The 15,490-nt window shown below is 43.9% G+C and overlaps 1 protein-coding gene across 1 annotated transcript in view; it reads right to left on the reverse strand.

The window, feature by feature from the left end:
- The window catches only part of LOC124723077 (relaxin receptor 1), a 414,738-nt gene that overhangs the window by 129,897 nt on the left and 269,351 nt on the right, over positions 1-15,490 (reverse strand). Inside the window, exon 13 of the mRNA XM_047248253.1 lies at positions 1,865-2,032. Coding sequence (XP_047104209.1) covers positions 1,865-2,032 — 168 coding nt within the window. The remainder of the gene's footprint in view (positions 1-1,864; positions 2,033-15,490) is intronic.

The following is a 15,490-nucleotide window of genomic DNA, read 5'->3' on the forward strand; positions in this document are numbered from 1 at the left end:
AGACAATATCCGACGCTAATGCCTCACCGTAACTCCGGACATGCTTTACAATGCTGTTCACAACATTATTCCTCGACTACAGTTATTGTTGAGGAATGATGGTGGACATATTGAGCATTTCCTGTAAAGAACATGATCTTTGCTTTGTCTTACTTTGTTATGCTAATTATTGCTATCTGATCAGATGAAGCGCCATCTGTCGGACATTTTTGAAAAAAAATGGTTCAAATGGATCTGAGCACTATGGGACTTAACATCTCAGGTCATCAGTCCCCTAGAACTTAGAACTACTTAAACCTAACTAACCTAAGGACATCACACACATCCATGCCCGAGGCAGGATTCGAACCTGCGACCGTAGCGGTGGCGCGGTTCCAGACCGAAGCGCCTAGAACCGCTCGGCCACCAGCGGCCGGCTATTTTTTGAAGGTTTGTATTTTTCTGGTTCTAATAAACCCCCTTGTCATTCCAAGCAAGTGTGTCAATTTGTACCTCTCTATCTACATTATTCCGTGATTTATTCAGTTTTCAAATTTATACTGACTTTTTGATCACCCGGTACAAACCATTGTACGTGGCTATCCTGTACACAGTGTGTTCTAAACTGCCGTTGATGTCGCGATTTACTAAGACTTCCAAAAAAGGGAGTTCGCCATTCTCTTCCACTTTTATAGTAAATTTGGCACTAACAAATAGTTCAAATGGCTCTGAGCACTATGGAACTTAACATCTGAGGTCATCAGTCCCCTAGAACTTAGAACTACTTAAACCTAACAAACCTGAGGACATCACACACATCCATGCCCGAGGCAGGATTCGAACCTGTGACCGTAGCGGTCGCGCGGTTCCGGACTGAAGCGCCTAGAACCGCTCGGCCACACCTGGCACTAACATGCAAAGAGTTCAGACGATGGAGGAATTCCTGAAGTCTTTCACTCCCATGTGGCCACACCACAAATGTGTCATCAATATATCAGAAAAAAGCATGTAGGTTTAGAGAGTAGTCATTATCGGGTTGACTTTCTCAACATAACGGAATCAGAAAGGGGCACTCTGATGAAGAGACTGCTTACACCACCCTTGTCCGCCCTATTCTGGAGTATTGCTGTGCGGTGTGGGATCCGCATCACGTGGGACTGAAGGATGACATGGAAAAAGTACAAAGAAGCGCAGCTCGTTTTGTATTATTACGAGATGGGGGATATAGTGCCACAGACATGATACGTGAATTGGAGTGGCAATCACTTAAACAAAGGCGTTTTTCGTTGCGACGGGATCTTCTAATGAAATTTCAATCACCAGTTTTCTCCTCCGATTGCGAAAACATTCTGTTGGCACCCACCTACATAGGGAGAAATGATCATCACGATAAAATAAGAGAAATCAGGGCTCCCATAGAAAAAATTAAGTGCTCGTTTTTCCCGCGTACCGTTCGAGAGTGGAACGGGAGAGAGACAGCATGAAGGTGGTTCATTGAAGTCTCTGCCAGGCACTTCATTGTGAATAGCAGAGTGATCACGTAGATGTAGATGTAGAGGTAGAAGTGGGATACCACATCAAAGCTTACTGTAAGGTCCTAGTCACGGAAGCGAAGTTCCAGCACCTGTTGAATGAAATGTACAGTGTTCCTGATGTGGTGCTTATGACGTCAAGATACACTGTCGAAGTATCGTGTTATGAAACCAAGTACACCATACTGGACACCCGACAACAGTACAAACACTCAGATATCTCACTGAATTTGGCTCGAGCAGATATAAGGCCGTCGTAAAGGCAAAGGGTGGTCGTCCCCCACAGTGACGTCCACCAATAGATGTCCGGATACTTTTGGTCGGTTAGTGTAGAACATACAGTTGTGACTGACCTGCGAGGTTGCGGACGACGAGGCTGACGACGCGGTTGTCGGCGGCGCTGGCGGCGTGCCCGCGGCCCAGCAGCACCAGCGCATTGCCCACCGCCGTGCAGCCCGCCGTCGCCCACAGAGAGGCGCGCAGCTCCGGCCGCGACAGCAGGTGCTCCGCCGAAGACACGCCTACAACACGGCCCCACCTCTTGCTCTCACCAAGTATATCAAATCCCTATTTATATAGCTTGTATGAAAAACGTTCGAAAAGTTCACACCTTTATGACAAGAAAGACAGAAACTACAGCTTTGTACATTTACTACCCATTCACTATGCACTAACAGACAAATTATTAGTCACGCCATTAAATGAGCACACAGGTCACTTGGGTAACTATAAATGGTGTACGAACTAATACTAAGCGATCGTATAGCCCTCGATCGCTTACGTACATTGATCAGCCAGAATATTCTGACAACCTGTCTAATAGCCGGTATGAGCACTTTTGGCGATAACAGCAGCGACGCGTCGTGGCGTGGAAGCAATGAGGCCTTGGTAGGTCGCTGGAGGGGGATGGCACCACATCTGCACACTGAACGCGTAAGTCACCTAATTCCCTTAAATTCCAGGGAGAGGGCCCAGATGTGTTCGATCGGGTTGAGATCTGGTGAGTTGGGGAACCAGCACATAAATTGGAAGTCGCCACTCTGTTCCTCGAACCACACCGTCACACTCCTGGCCCTATGACATGGCGCATTATCTTGGTGCTGTCGTGAAAAATGATTGTCATGAAGGGGTGTGCGTGGTTTGCAACCGATGTACGATACTCCTTGGCCGTCATGGAGTGTTGCACGAGCTCTACTGGACCCATGGATGCCACGGTGAATTTTCCCTAGAGCATGACGGAGCCCCCGCCAGCTTGTTTCCGTCCTGCAGTACAGGTGCCAAGGAACTGTCCCCCTGGAAGATAACGGATTCGGGTCCTCTCATCGGCATGATGAGGAAGGTATTGGGATTCGCCAGACCATGCAACGCTCTGCCTCTGCTCCAACATCCAGTGGCGACGGTCACGTGCCCATTTCATTCGGAGTTGCCGATGTCGTGGTGTTAACATTGGCACATTATAACAATAGCCTGTCCTTATACGTCACTCTTCCCTAACAGCCTAACCTCAAGTTCTGTCCCGGGAAAAGCCACGTATAACACTAACCTGCTCTGACACAAGGTAATGTTACCCTCTGAGAAGATTTATAATTTTGACCGGGCGTGTTTGACTAACGGATAAAGACATCGGACAGTAATTTTGAATATATTGCAATTAATAGAAAACTATACAGGCTGTAAACTTTGGGGTTTAATAAAAAAAGTAAATTTCGTATACGAATGTAAAATCGGACGGTCGCCAGCCCAATTAGGCACATTAATTTGAAAATATATGTTTTAGAAAATTGAATATTAGTTGTTGAAGTGACTTTCATTAAGATTTCCTATGAATAGCACACTGGATACAAACGGACACAGGGCAGTTTAAGCTGTGGATAGCAGTAGTTACCAATAATGCACAAACCATTAATCATAGAAAGCAAAATCGTACCAAACTCACACTAATAAGAGCTACACTCAATATTGTTACTTGGATCATTACTGAAATGTTCCTGCAAGAAGTGCAGAACTAAAATTGGCCAGGAGGGGCTTCCGACTTAACTGACATATAAATACTGCAATTAAAATAAATAATAACACAATTACACTGTTTATACTCCCATTTATAGAAATGTATCAGATTTCCTTAGTAGTAGTAATATTCCAATTAGCTTTCTAATATGAGAAGAATATGGTTTTGACCCATAAACTGATATTGTATCACTAGTCAAACTCTATGATTATTTCAATAGCAAAATTCACTTCAACTAAATTTAATTCTTTACTTCACTTGGAAGAGTGCATGGTTTTACTCTTTCCAAGGCAAATTATTCAACACTGATGCTCAATTAACTTCAAAAATTCGTTCATGATAGTAATCAAGCTAAATTAAGTTTCAAATGAGTATAGCTTATTTGCCTTTTTTCATCACCTGTTAAGCAGGTGTTTTAGTAGCTTTTACACAGTCTGGCACTGAATTCTTGCAAACCGATGCTTCCCAATAAACTGAGATCACTTCAGCAACATTCTAACTAACTTCAACTCTTGCTAATCCTTGCACATTTAACAAACATAAATAAACCACTAGTTCATTTGCAACTGGATACTCGGTTTTCTAAACACTTAGGAGGGGATCCTACATTGGTTCATGATCAGGATAAAAGTTAGGGTTCTAAACATAGGTTTATAGCACTTGGATTATTGTTAAAATCACTCACGCAAATCAACTGGTCCATACTCTGATACATATTTGTATGCATGGAGTTGGTGGAGCAGTGGCAAAGTAGTGGTGGCAAGCGACGTGGTGGCTAATTGTACTCACGGTTCTTGATGTTTGAATGCTCTATACAATTTCTCCTTGGCGACGGGTTTTTAATGTGTTAGAGCCATTCTTTATTGCCGAGAGTACCATGCAACCTAATTGTACTCACGGTTCTTGATGTTTGAATGCTCTATACAATTTCTCCTTGGCGACGGGTTTTTAATGTGTTAGAGCCATTCTTTATTGCCGAGAGTACCATGCAACAGCCAAATCCACATCCGAGGCAAAATTCCTTGCAAAGCGGCTTACAATTGCCTCCCTTGGCACAGTCGATGTGCACCGTGTAATGGCTAGCCACTGACTCCGTATCTTTCCCACCAAGTATCCGTTCAGTTTGACCACCAAAACCACCTTTTACATCGCGCCGAGTCTCTTCCGTTGTGGAGGGACTTCCCTACGCTTTTACATATTACAAACACAAATGCCCTAAGCATGAACCAGCACCCAAGATACAAAGTTTTTCTTCTAAACATACACATATTATAAAATTTCATTATTTTAAACATCATTTAGCTTTTTCCCTATATACATCACAATACTTTAAATTTACTGTCACAAATCAATGACCTTAACTAACAAAGAACACACACTCCATAATCGTAGATTGTCCGCCCCGATAGGTGAGTAGTCAGCGCGGCGGTCTGTCACGCCAAGGGGCCCGGGTTCGATTCCCGGCTGGGTCGGAGATTTCTCTGCTCAGGGACTGGGTGTTGTGTTACCCGACACGTTCCACATGATTACGAAGTGTCGTATTCATGATCTATGCAACAGGTACTAATCTAATCTAATCTATATACACAGTTACCTAATATAAACCTGCCACTGATCGATATAAGTGTTACAACGTGTATGGATCGTCGGCTGTGGAGGCCCATCTTTAGCAGTGGTCGGTGCACTGTGTGTTCAGACACACTTGTACTCTGCCCAGCATTGAAGTCTGATATTGGTTTCGCCACAGTTCACTGCCTACCGATATCTGTAATAAGGGGTGGCAACCCAACGCCACAACGTGTGGACGTGGTTTCACCTTGGTTTCGCCACGTCTGGAAGACACTCGCCCACCACTCGTCGGACACTCGACAAGTGCGGTTTCCGAAACGCCCGTGCTGAGCCTCCGGGCCATCACAATCAAACTCAGCTAGATCGCCACGTGAATGAAGCTGCCTGACTGTCATCCGCTTCACCCTTACAGCACAGCAGTATGTTGACGATATTCTACGCCTGGTTTTGTTGCTCTTCATGGCAAGCCATCCTGGCCTCAAAATTCAGTAAGACGACGCCTGCCCGCAGACGGCGAGAGTTTCTACTGCCTGTGTTCGTTATTTCCAAACCCTTCCTTGGCCAGCAAGGTCGCCGAATCTCTCCTCAACGGAGAAAGTTTAGAGGATTATGAGCAGGGCACGCCAATCATCTTGGAATTTTGACGTTCTCACACACCAAATGGATAGAATTTGGCACGATATCCCTCAGGAGGAGATACAACAACCCTTTCAATAAATGCCAAGTCGAATAACTATGGATGTGTGTGATGTCCTTAGGTTAGTTAGGTTTAAGTAGTTCTAAGTTCTAGAGGACTGATGACCTCAGAAGTTAAGTCCCATAGTGCTCAGAGCCATTTGAACCATTTCGAATAACTGCTAGCATAGAGGCCAGAACAGGATCGACGCGTTACTGACTTTCTCAGTTTGTGCAGCTCATTCTCTTGAATAAATCATTCAATTTTTCCGAAACTGTAATAATTGTTTTGCCTGTACATGTGCATCACATCTACTGATTTACGTCCCATTCGGATAATTTCTTTGTGGTGCGTTGGTTGTTTTGTGTTAGTGTGTATAAATTACATTTTCAACATATAAACTGTGATAGGCAGTGCACTTTTTCATGTTACATCAGCAATCTGCGTTAACTCTATGGACGGATGCATTGCATTCCACATAGAGCCGACTGCACAGCTGATCACTGTTTGGTAGTAGAGACGAATATGTTCATAGCGGTCTTCGTGCATCGACAGTGACTAGCCTCTTACGATTATACAAGCTGTGTCGTATACTATGAAAAAGTAAATGTGATAGTCTGCATGTTAATCTAACAGCAACTTACACTTGTTAAGCTTGTTACATTCGTGTTCACAGTTACAGAAATGGAAATGCCGTGTTGCTAGCGCCTCCCGTCGAATTGACCGTTCGCCTGGTGCAAGTCTTTCGAGTTGACGCCACTGCGGCCACTTGCGTATCGATGGGGATGAAATTATGATAAGGACAACACAACACCCAGTCTCTGAGCGGAGAAAATCTCCGACCCAGCAGGGAATCGAACCAGGGCCGTTAGGTATAACATTCCGTCACGCTGACCACTCAGCTACCAGAGGCGGACAGTTACAGAAATAAATGCATAAAAGTAACGACTTACACACACACACATAGACGCTAGTGTGAAACAAGATATACAGCCACATTCCACATGTATCCTGCTTCTGTCATACAGTACCTTTCAAGGAACAGACAGTACAGATATATAAAATGTGTGCCTAACCGAATAGTCATCATATATTACATGACTTATTTATGTATTGTTTAGCATAAACACATGGACATGCATGTTACATTTGACATTTAAATTTCTCCACCTGAGGAGGTATGAAAACAAGTACATCAAGCTTTATGTGCGTTTGCTATAAAATGGATGTAAAATATGCAGTAAAACGACAGCACGATGTGTGATGCAATAGAGGTGTAAAAGACCGGTAAAAACAGACTGTGAGAGGAGCTAATGAGAGGACCAGTAAGTTGTACATTAAGATGAGCAGTTAAATGAACATTAAAATCAACTATAAAGAGAACACTGAAATGAAAAATAAGATAAGTAATAAAAAGGAGAATGAACTGAACACGAAATTTGCACGAATAAAGTTAATTGGATTAAGGAACATGGGCAGCAAGTATAATCATTATATATTAATGTCTAAGCCATTTAGCCAGGAAACTGCTTCATCTTTCAATTCGTATAGATCTGTTATTGATCCTGCGTAAGCTATGACGTTGCTGTCACAATATGGTCAGTTATCTGACGTACAGCAACCCAGTCACAGTGAGCACTTGAGGATTTGCCCCATTCGTACAGAAGGAGCTGTTATATTCCATGTGATGTTCGAATCCCGTTAAGAGTCTTCCACTGTGGGTGAGAAGTTCTAACTAGTTGGTAACACGTGCCATTCCACAGACAAATAGTACGTTCAACATCCCATACAACAAACAAAAAGGGCAGTTGCGTAATGTATTACCAATTAAAATTGTACACAGTAACAGAGGATTATGCTGAATTAAAACTATGAAGTGTGCAGCTATTGTAAGTTTACTAAATGTTCTATGCTATATCGTATGTAATTTGAACAATTTCGGTTAGGCATACATGTTATGTATCTGTACCGCCTTTACCTTAAAAGTTACTGTACGACAGAAGCAGTGCACATGTGAAACACAGCTGTAGCTTGTTGCGCGCTAGCCCTCTGTGTGTATGTATGTCGTTACTCTGGTACCGAGCGCCGCGTATTTCGAATCCCCGCCAGACGACATGGAACTCGATGACCACTAGAAGTCCCTGCAGCAGTCGCGCCATAAGCCGTGGCTGCGCGCTCTCCTGGCCCTGAGTCTAACGTGAGGGCGCCACGGAGGAGCACGTGGTCCCAGCGGCCAATAGCGACATACCCTGTCGTGTATTTAGGCGGCTGCCTCTTACTCAGCGAGGGAGTCTGGTATTCGCGTTCAGTCGGTTGATATCTCGCTTACAGACATCGTGTTCAGTTTTTGTGTGCTTACTTCCCGTTTACGAGTGGACGTTGTTTTGATTTCGTGAGGTTATCTCTTGTGATCCCGTTGCTTAATACTTTGTTGTTGATCTTGGTGTCTCGCTTGGTTGTCTGTCGTCGTGCTTGTCCTTCCATTCCCGTTCGTCTGTCTTATATGTTCGCGGGCCGCACCCGTTCGGTCCCGCCGCGTTTTCGTTAGCGGCAACCCCGCGACCGTTCCTGTCGCGGTTACAACAGTTACTTTTACTCAAATTTATGTCACCGCGGCTATGATCGCAGCACTCGGTAGTTGCTATTAGATGGAACATGCAGACTATCTTTTATGACTGTCACATTTACTTTTGCATAGTATATGACACAGCTTGTATAATCGTAAGGTACTAGTCACTATCTATGTATGAAAACCTCTTTGAACATTTACTGCCCTACCAGTAAACAGTGATCAGCTGTGCAGTCGACTCTATTTGGAATGCATCCAATCATAGAATTGCCGCTGACTGCTGATGTAGCGTGAAAGATTGCACTGCCTAGCACAGTTTGTATGTTGATGATGTAATTTATATTACGATGCGACAATAGATAACTCTGTATAGATGTAAAGCATTAATGTTTTTATGATACAATTTGTTCATATTGGGTTACACTGGTTGGAGTGTCATACGTTTATTTTCTGTGAAAATTCATGGTTCTATTATTTGACTTCAATGATTTTATATTCGCCTAATATGGTGCAGTAAATGCATTTAAGTGAGTATGTGTTTTATTGGATGTGTGTTGTCATTAACAATTACACCAGTTAACAGATCTGTGGCAGTTTAATCTTGTAATCCTACTTATGTATTATTTTAATTTGCTATACAGGAATCGAATGATGGTCAGTCCACCGCAGCTGGTCGTTAAGTAAAGATTTTATCAGCAGCTCGAGGCGTTAATGACATATTTTCCGGATATCTACGAGCTGTGGGGCACTACCTCCTGAAAACTGCTAATGGAACTGGATGCACAGGAATAGGGCAATACCCGACTGTAGGCGTGTAGTGCAGTCCGACGCCACCCGTACCCCTACCAAAGCCATCCACCCTCACCACCTGGCCCTGCCCCCACAGGCCGTCCTTCTCCTTCGTGAATCCCATTGCCTCTACCAATCCTTCCTCCGCACTCGTGACCGGGACACACTCACCTGCCACCGGCAATTACAATGCCACTTCCACAACATGCTTACTGCGAAGAAACGCTATGCCTGGCGACAGACATGCACACAGCTCAATACCACGCTAATGATAAACTCTACCTCCTCAACTATAAGTTATACAATGATATATTTTGCAGGTACATTCAGTGGCATATGTCGATACTGCCTGCGAAATTTGTTGCGAATAGAGTTAATAGCAAAGAAATTATAAACCGCGCTTCTGAGTGTTACGGTGTCGTATCTCCTGAACTAAGTGTCGTACAATGATATAAGTTTGCTGGTGCATTCAGTGGTAAATGTTAACATTTTCTGAAAAATGTGTCCCGATTACATTTAGTAGTAAAGAAGTAATAAATCGAAAGTCGTGCTTCATGCGGCAGTTTTACTGCATGAAAAGCGAAAAGTGGTAAGTTACAAACTTTTTTATTTTATCGTTTTGGGGGGTCGTCAGTAGAAAAAAATTGTTAAAGGTTTCAAATTATCTGTAAAGCTTGTTGCAGGCCACTAGGTGCTCTCATTCTCAAATACTGGATGACTAAAGTAAGGGTGTTCGGGCGTCTTGCGCTACTCTGATTTTTCACATCCACTCTCACCAATTTGACCGGTAGGTGATTCTTACCATAAAGCGATTCTTTCCAAACAGTAAGTGACTTGTGTACCAAGTTTGGTTGAAATCGATCAACTGGTTTAGGAGGAGATGTGGAACATACACACATACATATTTATGGACATTCGTTTTTCTAATATGTGTGGATCAGGCGGGATTCACAAAAGGTGGCATTGTAAATTACCACAAATCGCTCGTCTGTGCAGGTGCAAATCCTCCAGGATCACTTCAGTATCAACATTTGGGCAGGAACTCTCAGTGACAGACTGGTTAATTGGCGCTATGTATCACCTGTGCGATGAATTACTAGCGCCATTTGGGAACGTTAACCTTGCAGTGTTCTGGCGTAACCACAAGCGCCAGAACGACGAAGACGAACGGAAGACTAGAGAAGGCAGTGAGGAAACGTCGGCCAATGGTGCGCGCAATTGGACCGCGCCGCGTCAGGAGCGACATCTGAAAGAAGTGAATATATGCGCCGCTCCTGCCAGCCTCGGGGCTGAGATCGCCTCAGTATACTCACATTAATGGAACATATTTGCGGAGCGTGCTACAGAACAATTAATTGTGATTCTTAACAGTTACTTGTCTGGACTTTGCCTATAGCGAGAACTATTACTGTTTGCACGTTATTTGTGACACCGATGTATCTCCAAAGTTAAGCATTGTCAGTTGTTTAATAGAAATAAAACTACTACTGTTATTTGTTTGAATTTTTGTATAGCATTCCGGGAACGCTGCATTCCTTAGGCACTCTATTAGCGATGAGTAGTCAAGACCCCACATGCAGAAAGACATCGACTGTTGTTTATGCACGACGGGACATCACCCCATTTCTTCGGATCGTGCGACAGCACTTCACCACAACGTTTCCTGGGCTATGGATTATTCGAGAAGGCCCAGTAGCATGGCGTCTCCGTTCACTGGATGTGAATCGATTGGATTTCAGGCTATGGGGATATTTAAAGGCACTGGTGTATGCCTAACGCAACGAAAATGAGCAGACATTATAGGAAGTGTGACCAGTGCATGTGACGCAATCCGAATGGAGCCAGGTGGATCTGAGAGACTGCGAGGTCTTAAGGTTGTGTCAGGATGCAGCACTCCCTGTAACGTCTACATCTATGTAACAGACAGGTGGGATTGAGGTAAGAGATTGACCCCTATCACAACAGGTATTGGTTTCCAGACTATCATTGTAGAAGCTTTTTTTCTTAAATTAAAAGGACTGTCAGCGTTGGCCGTAATATTGATGTTTTATTGATAGCAGAATCGATTTTCTATCACGTCGTGATCATCTTCAGTGCTGTACAAATTAAACTCAGACGCTGGTATCAAGTTATCAATAACCAAAACTGAGAAGCGATCACAATATTGTGATAACTTAATACCAGCGTCTGAGTTTAATTTGTACAGCACTGAAGATGATCACTACGTGATAGAAAATCGATTCTGCTATCAATAAAACATCAATATTATGGCCAACGCTGACCTTTCTTTTAATTTAACATATATGGTCGTTGTGCACACAGTACTCCATGGAGTCGCTAATCAATAAGCTTTTTTTCTAGTTTTTACCAATACTACCTCCTGTAAGAACGTGTAACACGTTTTTTTTAACACAATCTATACCCCGCTAACCACTGTTCAGTACATGGCGGAGGGTACTCCACTAAAATGCGGTGGTTCTATTCTCGCACTAAGCAAGGGAAAACTGACTGTCTGTATTCACCTCTACGCGCCCTAGTCTCTCTTATCTTTTCCCCACGACCTCAACGTGAGTTATACACTATCTGATCAGCAGCATCCGAACATCCCTACGTAAAGCGGAATTGACCACCCGTCATGGTATTGTGTTGTCAGTACAGAAGAAGAAACAGCACAATGGATCGGTCAGCAGAGCTCAATGACTTCGAACGTGGGCTAGTCTCTGGATGTCACCTGAATAGCAGATCCGTCAGGAACATTGCAACTCTTTTAAAGCTGCACAAGTCGACTGTTGGTGATGTGATTGAGAAGTGGAAAGGCGGAAGAACAACTACAGCCAAACAAGAAAAGGCAGACCTCATGATGTGCTGGTGGTCAGGAACCGCCGAGCTTTGCGCAGGGAGTGCGATAAAATCAGCGGAAGGAAACTAGTGAGTGCCATAGTGCTACCAGAAGTCCAGCTGGCAGAATGACTGTTCATATGAAGTTAAAAAGAATGGGACATAATTCTCCTCATAATCTACACATTTCAGTAATCTGTATTATACGATTTTTGAGGTAGTGTAAAGAGCAACATCACTGGACAATGGATGACTGGTAACGAATGATGTGGAGTGATGAATCACACTTTACCCAGTGGTAATCCGATGGGATGGTTTGGGTTTGTCGAATGTGTGGAGAACTTTACCTATCATCATGTGTATTGCCAAGAGTGAAGTACAGAGAAGGTGGTGTTACAGTACAGGGTGTTATTCGTGGACAAGGTGTTGCCTCCTTGCCGCGTTTAAGAAAACGCTAAATATGAAAGGAAAAGAATACTATATACAGCATTGTTTACTGCGTACAGTCGAGGCATAGTTCGGAGACCATGTTTGTTTACATCGGCATAATAATGCACTCTGTCATAGAGCAGCATCTATGATGCAATAGTTTGTGGACAATAACATTCCTGAAATGGCTTGGCCTGCCCACAATCTCGATATGAACTTAATGTAACACATTTATTTGGAATGAGTTAGAACCTTGACCTCACTCCAGGCCGCAGAGTCCAACAGCAGTGCCCTCTCTGGTTTCGGTTGTTGAAAAAAACAATGGGCCACCATTCCACCACAGACATTCAGACACCTCATTGACAGTCCCTTCGTCAAAACTCAAGCTATAATAAAGTAGATGGAGAAATAACCCCATATTAATGTCCAATAATTTGTGTCCGGATATCTTTAATCGGACAGTGTGTGATGGTGGGAACAAAATTGCGGTATGGTCTTCTTCTATTATTGCTTTTCTGAATACACCCAGAGTGGAATAACTTCGGCGTTCTTCCAAAGATTCCAGTTTATGTTCTCCGAACTTCTCCATTAGATTTTCGCGTGGTCGCTCCCCTGTCATTGCGATACTCGCAGAATGTCTCTGAAATCTCTGCATCTACCATTTACTTGGTAAGACAGCGTTTGTGAAAGAGCAGAATATGTTTCACGCTTTTCCTGAGTTCGAGCTGAAGTTTTTGAAATCAACTTATTTCGCTCCTGAACGTGATAAATTTCAAACTCAGAACATACTGTAGGAACGTGCTACAAAATGGAGTCAGGGATATTTATATATAGTTCTGAGCAATTGGTCCTTAACCCATCTTATAAACGAGATGACGTACACTCTTTTCCAGTGATCTGTGGTGCACTTGAAAGTACACTACTGGCCATTAAAATTGCTGCACCAAGAAGAAATGCAGACGATAAACGGGTATTCATTGGACATATATATTATACTAGAACTGACATGTGATTACATTTTCAGATACAGCTGCCCATCCAGCTTCAACACGATACCACAGTTCATCAAGAGTAGTGACTGGCGTATTGGCCGTGCGGTTCTAGGCGCTGCAGTCTGGAATCGCGAGATCGCTACGGTCGCAGGTTCGAATCCTGCCTCGGGCATGGATGTGTGTGATGTCCTTAGGTTAGTTAGGTTTAAGTAGTTCTAAATTCTAGGGGACTAATGACCTCAGCAGTTGAGTCCCATAGTGCTCAGAGCCATTTTTTTTGACTGGCGTATTGTGACGAGCCAGTTGCTCGGCCACCATTGACCAGACGTTTTCAGTTGGTGAGAGATCTGGAGAATATTCTGGCCAGGCCAGCAGTCGAACATTTTCTGTATCCAGAAAGGCCCTTACAGAACCTGCAACATGCGGTCGTGCATTATCCTGATGAAATGTAGGGTTTCGCAGGGATCGAATGAAGGGTAGACCCACGGGTCATAACACATCTGAAATGTAACGTCCACTGTTCAAAGTGCCGTCAGTGCGAACAAGAGGTGACCGAGACGTGTAACCAATGGCACCCCATACCATCACGTTGGGTGATACGCCAGTATGGCGATGACGAATACACGCTTCCAATGTTCGTTCACCGCGATGTCGCCAAACACGGATGCGACCATCATATTGCTGTAAACAGAACCTGGATTCATCCGAAAAAATGACGTTTTGCCATGCGTGCACCCAGGTTCATCGTTGAGTACACCATCGCAGGCGCTCCTGTCTGTGATGTAGCGTCAAGGGTAACCGCAGCCATGGTCTCCGAGCTGATAGGCCATGCTGCTGCAAACGTCGTCGAACTGTTCGTGCAGATGGTTGTTGTCTTGCAAACGTCCCTATCTGTTGACTCAGGGATCGAGACGTGGCTGCACGATCCGTTACAGCCATGCGGATAAGATGCCTGTCATCTCGACTGCTAGTGATACGGGGCCGTTGGGATCCAGCACGGCGTTCCATATTAAACTCCTGAACCCACCGACTGCATATTCTGCTAACAGTCATTGGATCTCAATCAACGCGAGCAACAATGTCGCGATACGATAAACCGCAATCGCGATAGGCTACAATCCGACCTTTATCAAAGTCGGAAACGTGATGGTACGCATTTCTCCTCCTTACACGAGGCATCACAACAACGTTTCACCGGGCAACGCCGTTCAACTGCTGTTTGTGTATGATAAATCGGTTGGAAACTTCGTCTCGTCAGCACGTTGTAGGCGCCAACATTGTGTGAATGCTCTGAAAAGCTAATCGTTTGCATGTCACAGCATCTTCTTCCTGTCGGTTAAATTTCGCGTCTGTAGCACGTCATCTTCGTGGTGTAGCAATTTTAATGGCCAGTAGTGTAGTACATGCACTCAGTTGTCATAATTCTCTCTCTCGTTATAATGTCTGAATTAAGGGAATCATCGCATTTAAAACTTGTGACGAAAATTCACGTATGGCAGGAAGCTACGTCCGATGTGTATTTTAATGGACGTGGATGATAACATAAAGAATTTATTGATAGACCAGGAAAATTTGTATTAGCCACTGAGAACACTTCCTAACGAACTTATAAAAAAATTGGCTTCTCAAGGAAAAAAACTTCAAGTTGCTAAATATTTTGTTTAGGAATGTAAACCGATGCTTCACGGATCTATATTTGTAGAACAAAAGAGCAAGTATGCCATTTATATGAAAGTGAGAATTGCACGTATGTAAATTTCGTATTTACATTATTGTGTCCTCGCCAGTGGACGCAGCCGGATGTGGCGCACTGAGACAGTTTACGACTGGCCCTATGTGCGGCCTTTGAAGTTCGCTACCAATCAAAAACGCATTCAGCAATGTATGCGCCGCCCCCTATGAGCGGCGGCCACAGGCAGCAACGCGGTTCACGTTCGGCGTTGGCGCATGACAGTTTTAGTACGGGGTTCCAGGGCTGCAGTTCGTAGCTACAGTTCGTAGTGGAGATCAGCCTTCGAGTCTTAGTCTACGACTGGAGTCCCCTATAGCCTTCAGATAAGGACAAGTGTTCGACAGTGATTGACAGTGCGTCTCCCAGGCCGAAAATAG

The sequence above is a fragment of the Schistocerca piceifrons genome, chromosome X (assembly GCF_021461385.2).
Source record: "Schistocerca piceifrons isolate TAMUIC-IGC-003096 chromosome X, iqSchPice1.1, whole genome shotgun sequence".
Lineage (NCBI taxonomy): Eukaryota > Metazoa > Arthropoda > Insecta > Orthoptera > Acrididae > Schistocerca > Schistocerca piceifrons.